This window comes from Zootoca vivipara, chromosome 14 (assembly GCF_963506605.1).
Source record: "Zootoca vivipara chromosome 14, rZooViv1.1, whole genome shotgun sequence".
In the NCBI taxonomy this organism is placed as follows: domain Eukaryota; kingdom Metazoa; phylum Chordata; class Lepidosauria; order Squamata; family Lacertidae; genus Zootoca; species Zootoca vivipara.
This window is the reverse complement of record NC_083289.1, coordinates 19,884,694-19,905,136: the sequence shown is the minus strand read 5'-3', so window position 1 is coordinate 19,905,136 and position 20,443 is coordinate 19,884,694. Positions and strand designations below refer to the sequence as shown.

The 20,443-nt window shown below is 45.4% G+C and overlaps 1 protein-coding gene across 1 annotated transcript in view; it reads left to right on the top strand.

Annotated features, from left to right (window-relative positions):
* Nucleotides 1-20,443, top strand: part of AGBL1 (AGBL carboxypeptidase 1) — a 145,133-nt gene that overhangs the window by 11,733 nt on the left and 112,957 nt on the right. The window contains exons 2-4 of the mRNA XM_035131745.2: nt 14,635-14,698; nt 16,021-16,167; nt 17,052-17,183. Coding sequence (XP_034987636.2) covers nt 14,635-14,698; nt 16,021-16,167; nt 17,052-17,183 — 343 coding nt within the window. The remainder of the gene's footprint in view (nt 1-14,634; nt 14,699-16,020; nt 16,168-17,051; nt 17,184-20,443) is intronic.

The window sequence follows — 20,443 nt, the reverse complement described above, 5'->3', positions numbered from 1 at the left end:
AGGAGAGAAGAGGAAGATAAAACTCAGACGCCAATTTCTAGATAGTTGTTCCTGTATCCTCTGAACCCAGTGGGTGGGTTCAGAGGTGGGAAGTGCTTGATGGAGCTAGGCACCCAGCAAAGCTGACACCCTGCTTCCTATCCCTGGTAAAATGGCTGCCTCCAGGTGACAGCTGAGAGAAAAGATGGACCTCGTCTGTCACAGCAGAGCCCCTGGCTGAAGTCCTGGGGGTTAAATGCAAGTAAGGCAGAGAGCTTAAAAGCTCCTTTTGTGGAAGGAAAACTTTTAAGCTCTCTGCTTTGGTTGGAAAGCAAAGCCTTCTCTGCATGTCGGCTTCAGAATACCTGGGATGCCCCACATGATCTTGCGGAAACTTGGACAGTTCCATGAGATCTCATGGGACCTGGTGTACGATCTGGCATGCAAAGAGGGCATTGCTTCCCAAGCAAGACAGAACACATAAGGGCTCAATGGGCACTAGCCACCATGGTTTGGCATTCCTTTTTTCAAAAACAGATGGTGTAAGGGGAAGAGAATATAGGGATCCTCCTCCCCTCATCAGAAGCAGATCCTCCCCAAGCAGCGATAGCAGCGAGGAAGCTCAGGAGTCCAGTCATGAAGTGGGGAGAGAGGGCCAGGGCTCTGGCAGCATGGGAGAGCCCCTGCTACACAGGAGGGAGGAAGAGAGAGAGGGGGAAAGGGGGGAAAAGGAAAACATGGAGCGTAGACCCTTTTTTCCTCCGGTTCCAGAATTACGCAGGAGAAGGAGGGGAAAGAGATTTGCTGTCCCGAGACTCTTATGCTGGAGGCGGTCCAGGGGCGGTCCAGGGGCGGATTCTGTGTCGGACTGAGCAGACATGTTGTACATACCCAGCTCACTGTGAATAGCCTGCACTAAATAAAAACTGCTGAAAGACAAGCATGCGGAGCGTCGTTACTCTAGAGTAGCCGCAAGAACCCCCCTGACAGATGGTTTGTAATGGAAGTAAATTGTGAAGGACATCTTGTAGCCCACGGGTGTCAAGGTCAAGGCCCGCGGGCCTAATCCGGCCTGGCAGACCTTGTGAAGTGGCCCGCCGCCCGCCGCCCGCCGCTGGGCGGCTGTTCGCCCACGCGGTCACATGGGCAGCCTGGGTGTCGCTTCCGGAGGAAAGGGCAGGACAAAGTTGAATTCGAGGCCCCATTGGCTACTGGCGTTGCTACTCTCAGCCTCTCAGGGCTCGCCTCGCCATTGGACAACCGTGTTCGGAGTGAGGCAGCCCATTGGCTGAAAGTTTTTTTCTGGCTCCGGCTCCGGCGCTTGCGCGGGGGTTGAAGCGGAGCCTTAGAAGCAGCGTGAGGGGAACAGCGGCTGGACGTGGAAAAGGAGCAAGATGCCGGTGGCAGCGGCACAGAGGTAAATTCGGTGCAAAGATCCCTCCGGCGCTGTATAATGTACATATCTAAGTGAGACGGGCAGGAGGGGCACGTGGGGAGCAAACCCAGCAAGCAAGCCGAGGAGCGAGGCTGCCTTGCTACGATCAACAAAGCCAGCCACCCACCCCAAAGTCAGCGTGTTTGCTGCTTCAGCGGCTCAGTTCCAGCGCCCGCCTCTCGCTGAGGCCAAGTGCCTCACAGCAGCGGGCAGGCCGGAGGCCGGAGGCTGGGAGCCCATTCTTCTGCACTGCGGGCAGAATCCACCCCCTTCCCAGTGCTAAATGCAAAGCAATATGCTCCCTGTGCATATTTCTTAGCCTGTACTTGTGCTGTTGAGGTCCCATCAGGCATAAGGAAGAATCCTATATAAATGTGCTGTTAAAAAGCAGGTGCATCTGTGCAGCCAGTCCCCTAATTACAGCAATATGAACATGTCTTGAAAAAGGGTTGTAATGATGGCAAATTCCTCAGCCAAATTCAGGGCAGGCACTATAGCGGGCAAAGCCGTGACCAGGTATTTTGTGTATATGCTCAGTCTGCCTGGTCAAGTGCTGATTGTTAATCTTCAGAATCTCTGCTCTCCCTTCTTATGGTTCTTTATGTTTAAACTAGGTATGGGCAGGACAGCACTTCAAATAGAGGACTCCTTCCAACAGAGAACTATTTACTGTAAAGTAGGATACACATCCAGGCAGGGCCATGGGGTCTTGGAATTGAGGTTTTTGCAGCAGCAGGGATGGAATTTAACATTGGCATGCAAAGCTGGTGTGTCTCTTTGCTTTGGCAGTGAAAAAAAACCAACGTATGTTTGACTATGTGCTGATACAGAATTATCTGTGCTTACGGTTTCTGTTGTAGCTTCGCATGTGATAATTTATCGGTCTCCTTTTATTGAATTATGAGTTCAAACCTTAGACGTGACCAAACTCATTGTTTTGTTTATCCCTTGGAAACCAGTGCTGTACTAAAATTAAAACAAAAACTCAGCACATTGCTATTTCATCAAACTCCTGACAGTAAGAGCTGTTCGGCAGTGAAATTTACTACCAAGGAGTGTGGTGGAGTCTCCTTCTTTGGAGGTCTTTAAGCAGAGGCTTGATGGGCATATGTCAAGAATGATTTGATGGTATTTCCTGCTTGGTAGGGGGTTGGACTGGATGGCCCTTGTGGTCTCTTCCAACTCTATGATTCAATGATAGGCTGGGAGCCCACAAGTGCGACCTGCCCGCGGCCCCGAGAGAGAGAGCCAATGGGCACACCGGCCCTTTGAGGGTGACCAAACTGCTGATGCGGCCCCCGATGAATTTGAGTTTGACACCCCTGTTGTAGCCTTTTTGTAACCCCTTCTGAAATCTCCCAGTGCCCAGATTTCATCCACCTCCCATAAGACTTTATGAAAGCTTTTTCATAATACATTAAGACAAAAGAAACTAATCTAAATAAAAACAAAGGGGGAAAAGAGAAAAGAAAACCCAGAGTCCTCTCTCAAAGGTAGCCCTTAACCCTTGTCTCACACAGAAAATGGTGGACTCTGCCAACTCCCACCTAGGAGCTTTCCTTTCTCCTCTAAATCAGCCCAGATTTGATTCTCAGGTAGAACACAGTTTAAATGATTTGCAAGCAAGGTTTAAGGGAGTCGTAGCTTTAAAATTGTTGGCTCAAAGCCACGCTAATAAAGATTTTGCTTTGGAATGACCTGCACATAGATTGTTATCATTAAAAAGTCCCCCAAATCACATTTTAAAGAACCTGGTTAACGGCATATGAAAGAGTTTCAGCCGGGAGAAAAACACCAGCCCTCAACAAATGAGAGTTTATATAAAGACACAAACATGCATTAACTAAAAAGAACCGAATGAGGAGAACAAATGTTAAAGTGAAGTATCTTATGAGCAAGCCCATTATGAAATAAAAGGTTACCCCCGAGAGAAAATTGGGTTTCTTGTTTTTGAAAGAACACGAGAAACATTAATGGGAGGAAAAAAGTTGAAAAGGCTGCTTGCAAAGTATCAGGTGTTTTGATTTTCTTTCAGATTTCTTTGATTCTCTCAGTAGTCTAATTTGATGAGACTCCTTTTAAGGTTAGACAATAGTGTGTTTTATGACAAGTACCGCATAATAAAATAATTGTGTGATTAAAAATGCATTAGTAACGGAAGGGAGGGAAACAGCATAAAGCAATTCAAGGGGTGTCAGGGGAGCTTGCATAGAGGCACTGTTTTGCTTTAAAAAAAAATCATCTTTTAAAAACCTTCACACCCCAGAGTGAGAAGAAAGGAGAAAAGCAATTAAGTTTACAAAAAGGGACTCACAAGATTTGATGCTACCGAGTCTAGTTTTTGCAGTTATCCGTCATGGACCAAAGAGCGTTGCACTGTTGCAGTGAGATTACTTTCAGTTGCAAGTTCTTTCCTAATTCCAGTCCTGAAGGGTGGACTTGCCCCTTGATCTGGACACTAGGAATCTGCTTATGGCAGCCTATGGCTCCCATCTGGCCCTCAGAAACTTCCAATCAGGCCCTTGGCCACCCCAGGATATTTTGCACTGAAAATGCTTTTCAGTTTCTAAACAGAGATCAGAGCAAAGAGTCATTTAATCCAATACTTCCCTATCTTTTATTAAATTCCTAGATCTAATGCCACATCAGCAAAAATTCAAATGAGGAGATGATATGAGATAGCAATGCACTGTATCGGTTATGGGTTGGCAACCAAGGAGATGTAGCATACGATGTAGAAAATACATAAATTATTTTTCACAAAATGCCACCAGGTGGCATGGCACTTTACTGAGTACAAGAGACCAGGTCTCTGCCCTTGAGGTGGTTACAATCTAAAAACTGACAGAGGCCCCTTCAAAGGAGTATCTTACCGCTTTAAATAGTCATGACTTCCCCCAAAGAACATGGGAACTGTCGTTTGTTAAGGGTGCTGGATCCCTTCATGGATCAATGCCTTGTCGTGGCGAAGGGGCTTGAATAACTCAGAGAAGCTATGAGCTATGCCATGCAGGGCCACCCAAGATGGACAGGTCATAGTGGAGAGTTTTGACTAAACGTGATCCACCTGGAGAAGGAACTGGCAAGCCACTCCAGTATCCCTGCCAAGAAAACTCCATGGACAAAGACAACAGGCATATAAAAGTTATGACGCTGGAAGATGAGCCCCTCAAGTCGGAAGGCGTCCAACATGCTACTGAGGAAGAGCGGAGGATGTGGTCAAAAATGAGATGACAAGAATAAATATCGACATCCTGGGCATCAGTGAACTAAAATGGAAGGGAATGGGCGAATTCAGTTCGGGTGACTATCATATCTACTACTGTGGGCAAGAATCCTGTAGAAGAAATGGAGTGGCCCTCATAGTCAACAAAAGAGTGGCAAAAGCTGTAATGGGATGCAATCTCAAAAATGACAGAATGATCTCGATACGAATCCAAGGCAGACCTTTTAACATCACAGTAATCCAAGTTTATGCACCAACTACCGGTGCTGAAGAAAGTGAAATTGACCAATTCTATGAAGACTTACAACACCTTCTAGAAATGACACCAAAGAAGGATGTTCTTCTCATTACAGGGGATTGGAATGCTAAAGTAGGGAATCAAGAGATAAAAGGAACAACTGGCAAGTTTGGCCTTGGAGTTCAAAATGAAGCAGGGCAAAGGCTAATAGAGTTCTGTCAAGAGAACAAGCTGGTCATCACAAACACTCTCTTCCAACAACACAAGAGACGACTCTACACATGGATATCACCAAATGGGCAGCATCGAAATCAGATTGATTATATTCTCTGCAGCCAAAGATGGAGAAGCTCTATACAGTCAGCAAAAACAAGACCTGGAGCTGACTGTAACTCAGATCATCAGCTTCTCATAGCAAAATTCCAGCTTAAACTGAAGAAAGTAGGAAAAACCACTGGGCCAGTAAGATACAATCTGAATCAAATCCCTTATGAATACACAGTGGAAGTGAGGAACAGGTTTAAGGATTTAGATTTGGTGGACAGAGTGCCTGAAGAACTATGGATGGAGGCTCGTAACATTATACAGGAGGCAGCAACGAAAACCATCCCAAGGAAAAGGAAATGCAAGAAAGCAAAATGGCTATCCAACGAGGCCTTACAAATAGCGGAGGAGAGGAGGCAAGCAAAATGCAAGGGAGATAGGGAAAGATACAGGAAACTGAATGCAGATTTCCAAAAAACAGCAAGGAGACACAAGAGGGTCTTCTTAAATGAGCAATGCAAAGAAATAGAGGAAAACAATAGAATGGGGAAAACCAGAGATCTGTTCAAGAAAATTGGAGATATGAAAGGAACATTTCGTACAAAGATTACCATAATCAAGGACAAAAGTGGTAAGGACCTAACAGAAGCAGAAGACATCAAGAAGAGGTGGCAAGAATACACAGAGGAATTATACCAGAAAGATATGGAGGTCTCGTACACCCCAGGTAGTGTGGTTGCTGACCTTGAGCCAGACATCTTGGAGAGTGAAGTCAAATGGGCCTTAGAAAGCACTGCTAATAACAAGGCCAGTGGAAGTGATGATATTCCAGCTGAACTATTTAAAATTTTAAAAGATGATGCTGTTAAGGTGCTACACCCAATATGCCAGCAAGTTTGGAAAACTCAGCAATGGCCAGAGGATTGGAGAAGATCAGTCTACATCCCAATTCCAAAGAAGGGCAGTGCCAAAGAATGCTCCAACTACCGCACAATTGCGCTCATTTCACACGCTAGCAAGGTTATGCTTAAAATTCTACAAGGCAGGCATAGGCAGTATGTGGACCGAGAACTCCCAGAAGTGCAAGCTGGATTTCAAAAGGGCAGAGGAACCAGAGACCAAATAGCAAACATGCGCTGGATTATGGAGAAAGCTAGAGAGTTCCAGAAAAACGTCTACTTCTGCTTCATTGACTATGCAAAAGCCTTTGACTGCGTCGACCACAGCAAACTATGGGAAGTTCTTAAAGAAATGGGAGTGCCTGATCACCTCATCTGTCTCCTGAGAAATCTCTATGTGGGACAAGAAGCTACAGTTAGAACTGGATATGGAACAAATTGGGAAAGGAGTACGACAAGGTTGTATATTGTCTCCCTGCTTATTTAACTTATATGCAGAATTCATCATGCGAAAGGCTGGACTAGATGAATCCCAAGCCGGAATTAAGATTGCCGGAAGAAATATCAACAACCTCAGATATGCAGATGACACAACCTTGATGGCAGAAAGCGAGGAGGAATTAAAGAACCTTTTAATGAGGGTGAAAGAGGAGAGCGCAAAATATGGTCTGAAGCTCAACATCAAAAAAAACCAAGATCATGGCCACTGGTCCCATCACCTCCTGGCAAATAGAAGGGGAAGAAATGGAGGCAGTGAGCGATTTTACTTTCTTGGGCTCCTTGATCACTGCAGATGGTGACAGCAGTCACGAAATTAAGAGACGCCTGCTTCTTGGGAGAAAAGCAATGACAAACCTAGACAGCATCTTAAAAAGCAGAGACATCACCTTGCCGACAAAGGTCCGTATAGTTAAAGCTATGGTTTTCCCAGTAGTGATGTATGGAAGTGAGAGCTGGACCATAAAGAAGGCTGATCACCGAAGAATTGATGCTTTTGAATTATGGTGCTGGAGGAGACTCTTGAGAGTCCCATAGACTGCAAGAAGATCAAACCTATCCATTCTTAAGGAAATCAGCCCTGAGTGCTCCCTGGAAGGACAGATCGTGAAGCTGAGGCTCCAATACTTTGGCCACCTCATGAGAAGAGAAGAATCCTTGGAAAAGACCCTGATGTTGGGAAAGATTGAGGGCACTAGGAGAAGGGGACGACAGAGGACGAGATGGTTGGACAGTGTTCTCGAAGCTACGAACATGAGTTTGACCAAACTGCGGGAGGCAGTGGAAGACAGGAGTGCCTGGCATGCTCTGGTCCATGGGGCCACGAAGAGTCGGACACGACTAAACGACTAAACAACAACAAAAGGGTGCTGGGGGGTATTAGGAGGAGACCTCTCTTCTGCTCACACAGCTACAATTCTCAGAGTACCCTGTCGTGGGGTAGGAGAGCTGAAAATAACGCCAATATATTTCACATCTGGCAACCCATGTTCTCCTTTGGTTTCAGAAAGTATATGGGTAGATGAGTCTAAAAAGCCTGGGACCCAAATTTACACCGCCCTCTAGAGGCTCATTTACCAGAAGTAATGTATTCAGCATTAACTCTGGAAGTGTGTACTTGATTCTGACCAAACTAAGCCTCCTGGTGTATATTTTGCTCTAGGAGGCTTAGTTTGGTCAGAGTAGAGTATACACTTCCAGAGAATACTAAATACATGACTTCTAAATACATTACTTCTGTAAATGAGCCACCATAGCCGCTAGAGGGCAATTAAAATTTGTGTCCCAGGCTTTTAAGACTTGTCTACCCAGGTGCTAACTTGGACCAAAGGGGTACATTGGTAGTCAGGTGTAACCCCCCCCCCAGTTTTCCCACCCCACTACTGGGAAGAGGGATTGATTGTTAAACCACTCTGGAAACTGTAGTTTTGTGAAGGCAATAGGGGTCTCCCAGTTACTCTCAGCACCCTTAACAAACAAAGCCATGCCTGTTTAGAGCAGTATAATACTGCTTTAAATGTATAGTGCAGAAAGGGCCAGAAGAGAAAAACAACAGAGGAAGAGACCTGAAATCAGGATAGTCTCAATGGCAGATGCTTTGGCTTGGTTTCAAGCTTATCTCTAGGGGGGAGCATGGGGGCATTTTAAACATTACCAATGAAGCATGGGGCACGGCAACCAGCCACACATGTAATGCGGCAATCCCCCCTTCTTTCTTTGCACACTGCTGCAAACTTCTAATTTTGAGGAGCTGGAGGCATTTGCGGTTGTTTGCGAAAGTTGTGCCCATGCTGGAAAAGAATGCAAACTCCACACCTTGGTCCTTATGTGTGGAGGTCAGATACCTGTGTAAAAATTACTGCACAAGGGCATAGTGTCTACTCTACCTTGTATACATGCTGTACATCCCTTTATGTGCATGAGGAGATGCAAACAGGGAATCTGTCCTGCGTCAACATTCGGTAATGTACGAAACCACCCTTCGTATATCAATTTTGAGGAACAGAGAACGAGAACTTGTCAACTGCATGTCCTGTTCTGGAAAAACCTCCATAGATGCACAATGTACAGTTTGAAGGATACACGATCCTCTTCAGCTGTGAGCACTTTTCTTGGAGGATTAAAGTTGTTACTTAATATGTCTGTATTGAGCCTCAAGAGCCCCCTTTCATCACCTTTAAATAGGCTCCATTGCATTTATTTGTCCTACTTTTGCTGAGGCCAAAATAGAAATGCTGGGTTGAGGGCCACTTTGGTTTGGCAAAAGGACAGAGGAGCCTACACTATTCTCCACTTGCATGTGCCAAGCCATTTAGAAGGCTCTGCGTGATCCATGCAGAAAAGCCCAGGCAATTAATAATAGTGATATCAATGCAATTAATTTTATCAATCACCTCCTGAAGTACTTTCTCAAGGCAATTTACACACAAGATGTTTAAAAACAGTTAAACACACAAAACCCAACAACAAATACATTTAAACAAGACTAAACCCCTAAGAAGTGCACACTCGTGATAAAGAGCCTCTCTTTTTCCCTGGGTCAGGCTTGACCTGGGAATGGAGTTGTGGCTGGGCGCAAGAAAGCTGCCTTCGTGGGTGGCAGTGTTGCCACGCACTCTTTCCTCTCTCTGCCCTCGGCTTAGGTTTGACCCATGGATGGAGCTGCAATTGGCAGTGTTGGGCCGTCATGTGAGGAAGCTGTCTCTGTTTGCAACCCCCCCAAAACAGTGCCATGGCCCCTCCAGCCTGCCCATGCTACGTCACTGATTCTGAACTAGCTGAAGTTTCTGAATCATCTTCATAGGCAGCCCCATGTATAACAGATTGCATTAATCTGACCTAGAGGTTACCAGAGCACATAGATGGCAGAATTAAGCTGATGGAAGGCACTCAGCACCACTAAGCTCCCTGAGCCTTAAGCAACAGCAGTGGGTCCAGGAGTAACCCCCCAAGCAGCATAACTACTCCTTCAGAGGGAGTGTAGCCCCTTCAAGGGCAGGCAACCTCCCATCCATCCAGTCTAGGGAACAAACCACTAACAGTGCTGTACTCTTAGCTGGATTGAGTTTCAGTTTATTGACTCTCATCCAGTCCATTACTGAAGCAAGACAATGGTCCACTGACACACCTGCAGATGAAAAGGCGAAGTAGAGCTTTGTGATAACTCAGGGTCCATAGATGCATACTGTATCATTGTTCCTCAGGCTGCACACAAAGCTTTTGGCACCAAGGCTGTTGGAAACTGGAGTGGGGGCTTTTCCACCTTCTCCTCTTAGAGTTTCAGAGGCTCTTCACGGTATCCACAAAGAGAGCCCCAAGATCCTCAGCTTTGGATTCAAGGGGACCTGCCTGCTCCTCAAAGTCTTCAGTCTGTCTGGTTTGTCCTCTGAGAGGTTCATAGCTGGTGCCAGGTCAGCGCTCAGTGGGTCAGTTGAATAAACTGACAGTCTTTGACTGCAAAGGTCTTAGTTTGGACTGATTCTGCAAATTCTAGGATGCAGTGGGACTTTGAATGAAATGTGTATTCACTCTGAATACTATAAAAACCCATGGCATTGCAAACGCCAGGAAAAAAACTACAGCCCTCAAAGACCTTGGAACTAGAATCGGAAGGGGTAGTTTTAAAAGCTGGAGAAAGACCCAGCTAAACTTTGTTTTGAACCCTGGGTGTTATTGAGAAATGCATTACAGGTGGGTCCAGGAGAATTGGTGCTGGTGGAGTTTCCACAGCCATTACCCAAGCATCATGTGCCGATGAACCAAATCTCGCTTTAAAGAAGAGATGGATGGCAAGGAGGGGTACAACTATGTACCTAGTCTCCTGGCAGTGGAGAGGTTCTCCCTCTGTGGGTACTTCAGTGGGAACACTGAATTGGAGCTTTCCCTGCGTATACCAAGGGCCTGTTGCGCAGTGCTTCTGTCCTTCTGGTGGAACTTCTTTCCACTGGGGGAAGACAACTTCCACCCTATCCTTTAGTGCTTGTTAGGATTGCTCTCTAATAGTGTCAGACAAAAAAATGGAGTTGATTCATAGAACTATGGGAAAATATCTCTCATGCATCAAAGGACATTTCATGTTTGGCTAACATACAGCTATTTAATATGTGGCAAACCATTTTGGTAGTATGGTGCTGGTGTTATTTTGTTGCAATTTTAAAAAAATCAAAAGTCACTTGAATGGTTATATCCCATTAATAACGTGCAAAGAGAATACAAAAAACCCCCTGTTTTCTCCCATCCATCGCCCAACTTCAGTGTTGGAAGAGCATTTTATTTTTTAACCATTTTCTTCTTCTCCTTCACATCAAATAAAATATTTATTGACAAATATCCCACTGAATAAAATAGAAGGATTTGGTTCTATTTCTCTTCTTGGTCTTCCCTTTCTTTAGATTCCCTTTACTCCAAGATTTGATTTCACTTGGAAATATGTGGAATGAGTTTTGTGTGATTAATGAGGTCTGGATGAATTTAATGCCTTGGGACTGACACAGGAGTGTTCCCCAGATGTATACTGATGGGGAAAGAGCGTCATGCCCATAATCCCCAACCTCAGTATTGACCTTCTCCCAGACATGCCTCTGACAACTGCTGCCTCTTCATTTGTCCTTCCATCCTGATGTGCTCTTCAGTCCTAACTTGTGACTTGCTTCTTGACCCTGCCCCATGATTTACTCTGTACTCTTTGGTTCAGACTACTGGATGACCCCACAGTTCCAAGCATTGTGCTCGTAGCTAAACTCCAGACTGCTGCCAAGAGCCCAGCCCCAACAATTATGATACCTTGTGTTAAAGATGGGTGAACTTTCAGTTTCTCTACATTTTGTTTTCATTTTCCACTCTTGAGTTCATTTCTGCATCAGCTTGCATTTTTTTTTTCTTCTTGTAATGTTCTCCTGAAAATTCATCACCATTATAGTGGACATTTCTACTAAAACATATGTTTTTTGTAAGTGCTTTGTTTCAATATAATGCTTTTTTGTACATTATTTTAACCGTTATCTGTATTTTTGCAGACCTCTAATGCGTATACTTTTTTCGTACACTTTTTTTTGGCTTGGAGAAGTACATTGGGAAATTCAGGGAAGTGTGAATTTTGAAGGGTAGCTGCATCTTGGTTTGTGTATCATTTCCGGAACTGTGAATTAGGTATGTTTGTATGGAAATGCAAATTGAACCACGTTCCTACCACTGAGCCACAAATACCAACATGTTGACTTCAACAAGGCACTAGTTTTTGAATTGTAGATTTCTCAGGATAGCTGTGCTTCAGTTTGGTAATGTTTCAGGAAGTGTGAATTTAGGTAGGATCAGATTAAAACGGGATCCAACCTGAATTTCTCCTCCATCCCTACTTTATTTAGTGGCAAGAGTTGGCTGTCCTTGGTGCTGAATACCCAGCCCTGCCTAACATTTCCTTTTCTCTTCTGTGACTTTAAATCAGGCACAAACAGAGCTACCTTGACTTCTGCGTGGCTTTGATCTGCTACGTGCGTTTGAATATAGCACAAACACTCAATGGAGCCAGCAGTGTCAGAACAGCAACTCCAACAAAGGGAATTATGTAGAAAGAGGTGAAGGAAGGAGCAACTTCAAGTGCTGCCTGAAGCCTTGTAGCCATGTATTTTGGGATTTGCCAGCCCCAGATATTCCATCCCTTGTCTGGAAGATGAAGCCATGCATTCCTTTCCTGAGCTAAATTTCTTATGTGTTTTGCTTCTTCCTTTCCCCATAAGTTGGGTTTGATCAGCAGCGCACACTTTCTGGGTGTCTCAAGGTGAGAGTACACATGTCCTCAAAAGCACTTTTGCAAAAATAACAGGGAGGTTCTTAAATCTGTCCCATACACAACCACTTACACACCTATTGATTCCCCCTAGCCAGTCTCTACCGTCCCCCAAATTCCTTCCATTCGGGTTTACTTTCAGTGTCATAGCCAGGATGTGGTGAGGGTCTTTGTAGGGGAGAATCAGTACATGGAGGAAGAGTTAAGCATCCCCTTTTGCTTAGTGATTCTCTCCCAGAAATGTCCTATTGCACTAATATGACATCCACACAGGGTTTCTGACTATATTACCTTGTAACATGTAGCTCCACCCACAGAAATGCCATAAAACTAAGACACACACACACACACAGAGAGAGAGAGGGGGGGGGTTATTTATTTGCATCCCCTTATACAAATAATATACTCCCTGGTTTCAGGGACCAGGAGTCAGATTCCTTTTTACCAAGTAATGGAGACAAAGACTTGGAACCTTGTGGGGGAAGGCTGAGCAAGGCCAGCCCCAGAAGCTCTGCTACCAGATGAATGCCCCCAGCCTGATGATGTGGCACTGCCTTCTTCTGGCTCAGAAGACTCTACTTTTGAAGATCCAGGAGATCCTGAAGCCCCCCCCCCACAATCCACCACAGTAGGAGATTACTGGAGAAGAGTGGGCCACTTTAAGTCAAGCGGCAACATGCGGCACAGGTGGTGCTAACAATCAGGCTGCATCTACTATTTAAGGGCTCAGTTTCGGCTTGTTCTTTGCTAGTATGGTTCCAGAGCTTTGTCTACCCTAGAGCTTGCCTCGTCTTACACTTGGGTTGGGCTGTGCCTTGTGTTGCTGAACAGCAGAGTTGGGCACCTAATAAGATGTGTGGCTTGTGAGGAGCCTCAAGGGACATGTAAAAAGGTCTGGATTTGAGCCTTGGACCTATGGCGCTCATCCCTGATCTAGTTGACCAGTCACTTTGCAAACCCGAGGGGGCGGGTACTGTATCATTTCCTTCACCAGGTGGATGGATTTCATGGTTAGATTTCAGCAATAAAGACTGTGTTGATTTATGCCCCTATTGCACGGAGTTGTTTATTTTAGCTGATTGAATTGCCTGTCGCCTAAGCCATTAACACAAGCGGTGATGACATAAGGCTTTTTTTTTTTTGGTGACTTGCTGAGCAGTTGATCTGAGATTCAAACATGTTACCCAGCGGAAACAAAAACAACACATTTCAAACTAGCCCCCTACAGGATCTGTAGGGGAGGAAATTGTGTTTGAGTGCTTCATCTAGCATGAAGCATCAACTATGGCAGGCAGCTTCATTTCAGAAGTCTTTGGGTGTTACGCAAAGCTGCAATTTCTGCTTATTTATGAATGGACATATTGCCCAAGATTACATGAAGAAGGTGAAGAACAGGCTGGCGAGAGGGATGTAGCCTGGTAAGAATGCTAGCGGCAAGACAGAGAAGCCTAGATGACTGCATTTGGCCCTCAGGCTTGAGGTTCCTCACCCCCTGCTGTGGTTGGGGAAGGGACATTGCTCAGTGGTAGAGCATCTGCTTTGCACGACCTCTCCAAGTCGGGCTGGGAAAGTCTTCTGGTCTGTAACCCTGGACAGCTGCTTCCAGTCAGCATAGGCCAGGGTTTCCCAAACTTGAGTCTCCAACTGTTTTTGGACCACAGTTCCCATCATCCCTGACACTGGTTCTGCTAGCTAGGGATGATGGGAGTTGTAGTCCAAAAACAGCTGGAGACTCAAGTTTGGGAAACGCTGGCAGGTGGATCACTTTACCTTTTTAAAAAAATCTTTAGGTGGATCCAATGATGTGAGCCAGTATAAAGCACTTTCCTGTGTTCCTACAGTTTATGAAGATGTTTACAAGTGCCAGAAGGTACTCAGCTGTTTTTGTACTGTTGATTTCTCGTTCCATCCCAGCAGCTCTTAAATGTGGATAGCAGCAAATGCTCCAAGACAGTGAAGAGTGATCACATGCTAGTAGCCAGGTGGCATGCGGCTTATGAATAATAGAATTGTAGAGTTGGAAGGGACCCCGAGGGTCATCTAGTCCAACCCTGTACAATGCAGGAATCTTAACTAGATCATGCATGGCAAATGGCCATCCAACACCTGCTTAACAGCCTCCAAGGAAGGAGAGTCCACCACCTCTCATGGGAGTCTGTTCCACTGTTGAATTCCCATCATTTGTCTCTTCTCTTCTCTTCTCTTTTCTCCACATTCCATTTTACCCAAAGGGTTCATAAAGTGGGGGAGAGGGTGTATTCCTTTTTGGCATGCACATAGCATTTACAACAATGTGTTTACATATTGCAGAGTTCCTATGATAAGGATGTGATTCTGAATATCCTGGGTGTTCTCACATGCCTCCTTTCTGTTGGTAAGTGAAAAAGTGAACATTTCATGTAGTGCATTGCCAAAAATTCCTTCCCCATCAATTAATGAGAAAAGATATATTGCATTTGAATATTAGCAAAAGGGAGGGAACTTTTTCAGTAAAACGTACGTTTCGGGTTTTGTGTTTGTTTGTTTCACTTTATCCTTTTCCCCCGGGTGGCTGATGAGTTTTGTGAGAGCTCTTTCATTCATTCTACAAATCATGAGACTGTCTTCACTTTTGTGCAGTCTTTCTGGGTGCCCTCTAGTGAAGGCTGGTCCATTAGAGTGAATGGGGAATTGAGGCCAGACAGACCCAAACTGAAAATCTTTATTATTATTATTACTAGTATCATTAAGCCCATTAAATCAACGGGTGCTAGAACATATGTGGTGAAACATTTGTAAAAACAGACTTGTTACAGTGCATCCCTCCCTCATCTCTCTCCCCTCCTTCCCCGCCGCCCCACAGCGCGCCCCACTCACCCGCGTTGGGGGCCCGTCATCCTCCTGGCCAAGGGGTTTCCTTTCTGCCCCCCACCGGAGCGGGCTGAGCTTGAGAGGTGGGTAAAGAGTGTCGTCGTTTGGGGAGGGGGGTAGAAGGCGTCCTCCTCCTCCTCCTCACTTCCGCTTCGGCCTTGCGACACGGCTCTGGGCTAGACGGTGGGAGGCGGGGAGCCGAGAGGGTGGCTGGGCTGCCCCACAACACACAGGCCTCTCTCTCCTCCTCTCCACGCTGCGCCTTCCACTCACTCGATGCCCGGGCCAGCCGTTCCCCTCAGACCCGCGTGCGTGCACATGAGAGTGTCCTGGGCGCACGAGCAAGTGTCTCTGTGCTCCAAGTCCCAATGGTTGTCTGTGGGGCACATGCGCAGTAGCGCAATCCCACGGACACAGGGACTGGACGCAGAGACACTTGGATATTATTATAGAGGATTAATCCAGCAGGCTTTTAAACTGAATGCAGAAATAATAATAATAATAATAATAATAATAATAATAATAATAATAATACCCCACCCATCTGGCTGGATTTCCCCAGCCACTCTGGGCAGCTTCCAGCAGAATATAAAAACAAAATAAAATATGAAAACATAGTAAGTTTAACTTACTCTCTGCCGTATTGCATCGAGTCTCCTTTACACTGCTGAGAGGTGACTGTGATTAAGTGGTATACAGATTGTTGAGATAAGTAAGTAAATAAAAAATAATGTGAAAGCCACTCTGAGTTTTCAGGGTCCCTGCTAGACTTGAATATTTGCTTGTATGTTTATGTGTGGTGGGGAAAGGACTTTGCAACTATTCCATTTTCTTGCTTCCACTTAGGGACAAACAGGAGGCTTCACTACACAATTAGCAAAGGCGGCAGCGAAGCACTTCTGCAGGCTCTGGTGAATGCGACACAAACTCCCACACCGGACTATGACATCCTCTTGCCCCTGTTTCGTCTACTGGCCAAAGTTGGCCAAAAAGGTACAGCTGCTGAACCACGGGATGTCCATCAGTATTGTGATGCTGTGTTGCTAGCTGTGTCATTGTGTCCCACATAGGGACGCGGGTGGCGCTGTAGTCTAAACCACTGAGCTTCTTGGGCTTGTCAATCAGAAGGTCGGCAGTTTGAATCCCCACGACAGGGTGAGCTCCTGTTGCTCTGTCTCAGCTCCTGCCAAACTAGCAGTTCGAAAGCACGCCAGTGCAAGTAGATAAATAGGTACCGCTGTAGCGGGAAGGTAAACAGCGTTTCTGTGCACGGTGGTTTCCGTCACGGTGTCCCGTTGTGCCAGAAGCGGCTTAGTCATGCTGGCCACATGACCGGGAAAGCCGTCTGTGGACAAACGCCGGCTCCCTCTACATGAAAGTGAGATGAGTGCCGGAACCCCATAGTTGCCTTTGACTGGACTTCACCATCCAGGGGTCCTTTACCTTTTAGCTTTTAACTTGTGTCCCACATCTCAGAGAGAGATATTTCAGTCCCCTCCAAAAAATGAGGTCCCTAGTTGAGGCACTTTGAACTGTCAAAGCCACAGAGGTAGTATTGAGCTGTGTTTCCCTGACTGAGGCTTAGACCAGGGTACGGGGTTGGGGGATCTAGGAACCCAGGAAGCTACCTTACTTTGAGTCAGACCTTTTATTCATTTATTTAGGCAAGGCTATCTGGACATGTGGATGTTGATGTGTTTTAATCTCTTTTCCTGTTAGTTTTAATTTTTTTAAAAAATGTTTGAAAAAATGTTTTTATTGATAATTTTAATATTTCTTGAAAATTGCTTGGAGGTTTGACTACTGTCTTGTGGCATTTTTTGTTAAAAAATAAATAATCAAAATGATTTCCTCCTCCTGCTGCTGCTGTATCTCAGATAAGAAGTTTGGGCTGAAGGCACAAAGACTGGAAGTGATTGATATGACACTCAGCTTGGCAAGGAAAAATCTAAATCATCACCAGAATCTCACCCACTGCCTTTGGGCACTGCATGTTTATGCCTCTAGTGGTGAGTATGCAATCTCTTTCCCTTCTCCCTTGTGTGTGTTAACAGTCCTTAGGCTTGAATTACAATTGGGGGGGATGCAAATTAGCAGCGCAACAGGAAACACAGGGGGACTCAAAACAGAGCACGTTTGGCTTCTGAACCGGATCACCTACTTCCAGTTTTGCAGCGTTCAGGTTCCAAGTTGTTTGTGAACTAAGCTGTTTGAAAACAGAGGTACCACTGTACCAGGTTGGAGAACCCTGTATTAAAAATTCAGAACCCAAACTTACTCATACCGGCACTTCTCAGCTTCTGGACCATCATAGGCAGGCAGATTAGTGGTGCCATTGTGATCACCTACAATTATGACCTGGGTTGGCACTGTAGAATGTCACAGCTTTTAAAAGAGGGATGGTTAAGCTGTGGTCCTCCAGATATTTCTGGACTACAATTCCCATCACCCCTGGTCATCAACTATGCTGGATGAGGCTGATGGGAGTTGGAGTCTAGCAACCATAGTGGGTCATAGGTTAGCAAATCTTTCCATCCCCAGACTCTTCATCAGTGGGTTCTCAAAAGGACATGCCAATGAATCACCCAGACAATGCCAGCCCAAGACCCAAAGGTCTTGCTGCACCTTCCTGCTGTTATCTATTCCACCTACCCCTATGGACAGCACTTGAAGGAGGTTATGAATGTAAGAACAAAAGAGGAACCAATGGCCTATCTAACCCAGCATCCTGTTTTCATCAGATGCCTGTGGAACCCGTGCAAGCAGGACCCAAGCACAAGAGCCCTCTCCCTCCTGTAGTTTCCAGCAAGTGGTATTCAGAAGCATTTTTGCCTCCAACCATGTAGGCGGATGTTTGGCCACCACGGCTAGTAGCCATTGAAAACCTTCCCCTCCGTGAATTTGCCCAATCCTTTTTTAAAGGCATCCAAGTTGGTGGCCATGCTTGCCACTTGTGGGACCAAGTCCCATAGTTTAACTATGCACTGCATCTTTTATATGCCCTGAATCTTCCAACATTCAGCTTTGCTGGGTGTCCACAAGTTCTTACTGTTATGAAAGATGTGTGTGTGGGGGGGATGACGACGACGACAACAACAACAACAACAACAACATTTCTCTAGCTGCTTTCTCCAAGGTTATTTCACCATGCTTAATAGTAGGTCTGCACATGATTCTCTCCAGCGGAATGACTGGTGATTCTGTCCCAAATTTCCAATGTCGTCAGTCTTTGCCAACTGCTCCTTCTTGACCTCCTCTAACCTAGTGGTTGTTTCCCCTTTGGAGAATCCTAATTGGGCCACCAGCCTTTGGCCTGGCTCGACATGCTTAGCATTTCAGATCTTCCCCCTGAAGATTTAATGCTACTGGCTGCTGGCCTCGTGGGTTTCCTATGTATATTACAGGAGCCCCACTGGCTTCTCACTATGGACCTTCCTGGGAAGGCTGCCAAGCATGTTCTTCCAGCCCTTCTGAGATAAGCATTATTTGAAAGGTGAATGTAACAGAGATGGCACTTGAAATGCATCTGGGTTTAGATTGCAGGGTGCCTTATCCACCCCACCCACCCCATGTGCCTTGCAGTGTCAGGGTCCTTGCTCACACTTTGCCTGGTTGCCACATGCAGCAGAATGAGGAGCTGGAATGTTGAGGTGCAAGGCCAGATTTAGGAGCCAGCAGCCACTTGGGATGCCTAACTTGAAAGTGTGTGCCAAGCTCAGTTGAGGGTGCTGCTGCTGCCCTCGCAGAAAAATACGGTACAAGCACTTGAGAAGCTGGCAACACTGATCTCTCTGTGTGGCCAGTGTCATAACCTCCAACATTTCTCCGATGAAAATAGGGACCTCCTTTACAACAACAACAACAACAACAACAACAACAACAACAACAACAATTTTAATTACACCCCGTCCATAGGACTAGGTTGCCCCAGCCACTCTGGGTGGCTTCCAAAATATACAATAAAAATATATTAAAACATTTTTTAAAATCCCTATACAGGGCTGCCTTCAGATGTCTTCTAAGGTTGTATAGTTACTTAGCTTTTTGGCTCAGGGGCCGCATAATTTTATAGCCTCCAACTTTTCTCCAATGAAAATAGGGGCATTCTGGGATCAAATCAGAAACTGTGACAGCTTTCCTAGATCTGGGACTGTTTCTGGAAAATTGGGACACTTTTAGGGTTTACAGTGTTGTGATCATGGCTGCGGTGTGGTTTTGAAATAATGGGAATATTTACAATATCAGGGCCCTTTCAACAAATGGTGTGAACGTCAAGTTTTCTGATTGAGTGCATGCCTGCAAATTTATCATCTTAAATGGCAAGGGAGAAATCATGGGGGCAAATGGTTTATCAAAGCTGGGAAATGGGCCACCAATGAGGATTCTGCTGTATATTCTGCCAGGGCTTGTCAGGGTGATGCCTTGGGTGTAAGTGTGCCTACCAGTTCCTCGTATTGTGCAGAAATATCCACTCAAAAATCCACAATGGGTGGGAGACTGTTGTTAATCTGGTGATCTAATCAACAATAGTGCCTATACCGTTTAGTTTGATTGCTTTGTCAATGCTACTTCATAGTTCATATGCAAATTATATCCAATTGATTTAAGTCACTTTAAAATGTAATCATATTTTATCTTATTTTGTATTCCTATAAATTCAATTTTGTCTATAAGTTCTATAAGATTCATAATTTCATTTTCATATCACTTAAGCTTCGTATATTAATAAACTGAGTGATTTGTTTCAGTTGGAGTCTGGTTTTTATTGAGCAGGCTTTAGTCCCTATTCCACTGGGTTGCTACTGAGCAAAAACAAATCGTGATTAGAATCAATAGTCCATTGCATAGTGTAGGCATCCCCAAACTTCGGCCCTCCAGATGTTTTGGACTACAATTCCCACCTTCCCCGACCACTGGTCCAGTTAGCTAGGGATCATGTAAGCCAAAACATCTGGAGGGCCGCAGTTTGGGGTTGCCTGGCATAGTGTGTGACCTGATGATTGGATCACCAGATTAAAAAAATGTTTGCTCTTCCTGCTTGGTTCCTGTTTGTACTGGCTTGACGTCTCCTAAACACCTCCATAAGAGCTGTTTTGGGACTGGCTCACACAACATTTCCTCAAAATTCCAAATGTGTCCAGTCTACTGGCTTCCAAAGGTTGGTATTCCTTTTTCTACACTGACTGAACACAGAGTTCACAAAGAGTGCTGGCCACAAGCCCGCCATTTTGAGATATGACTAAACCCCCCAAACACCCAACTTTATCAT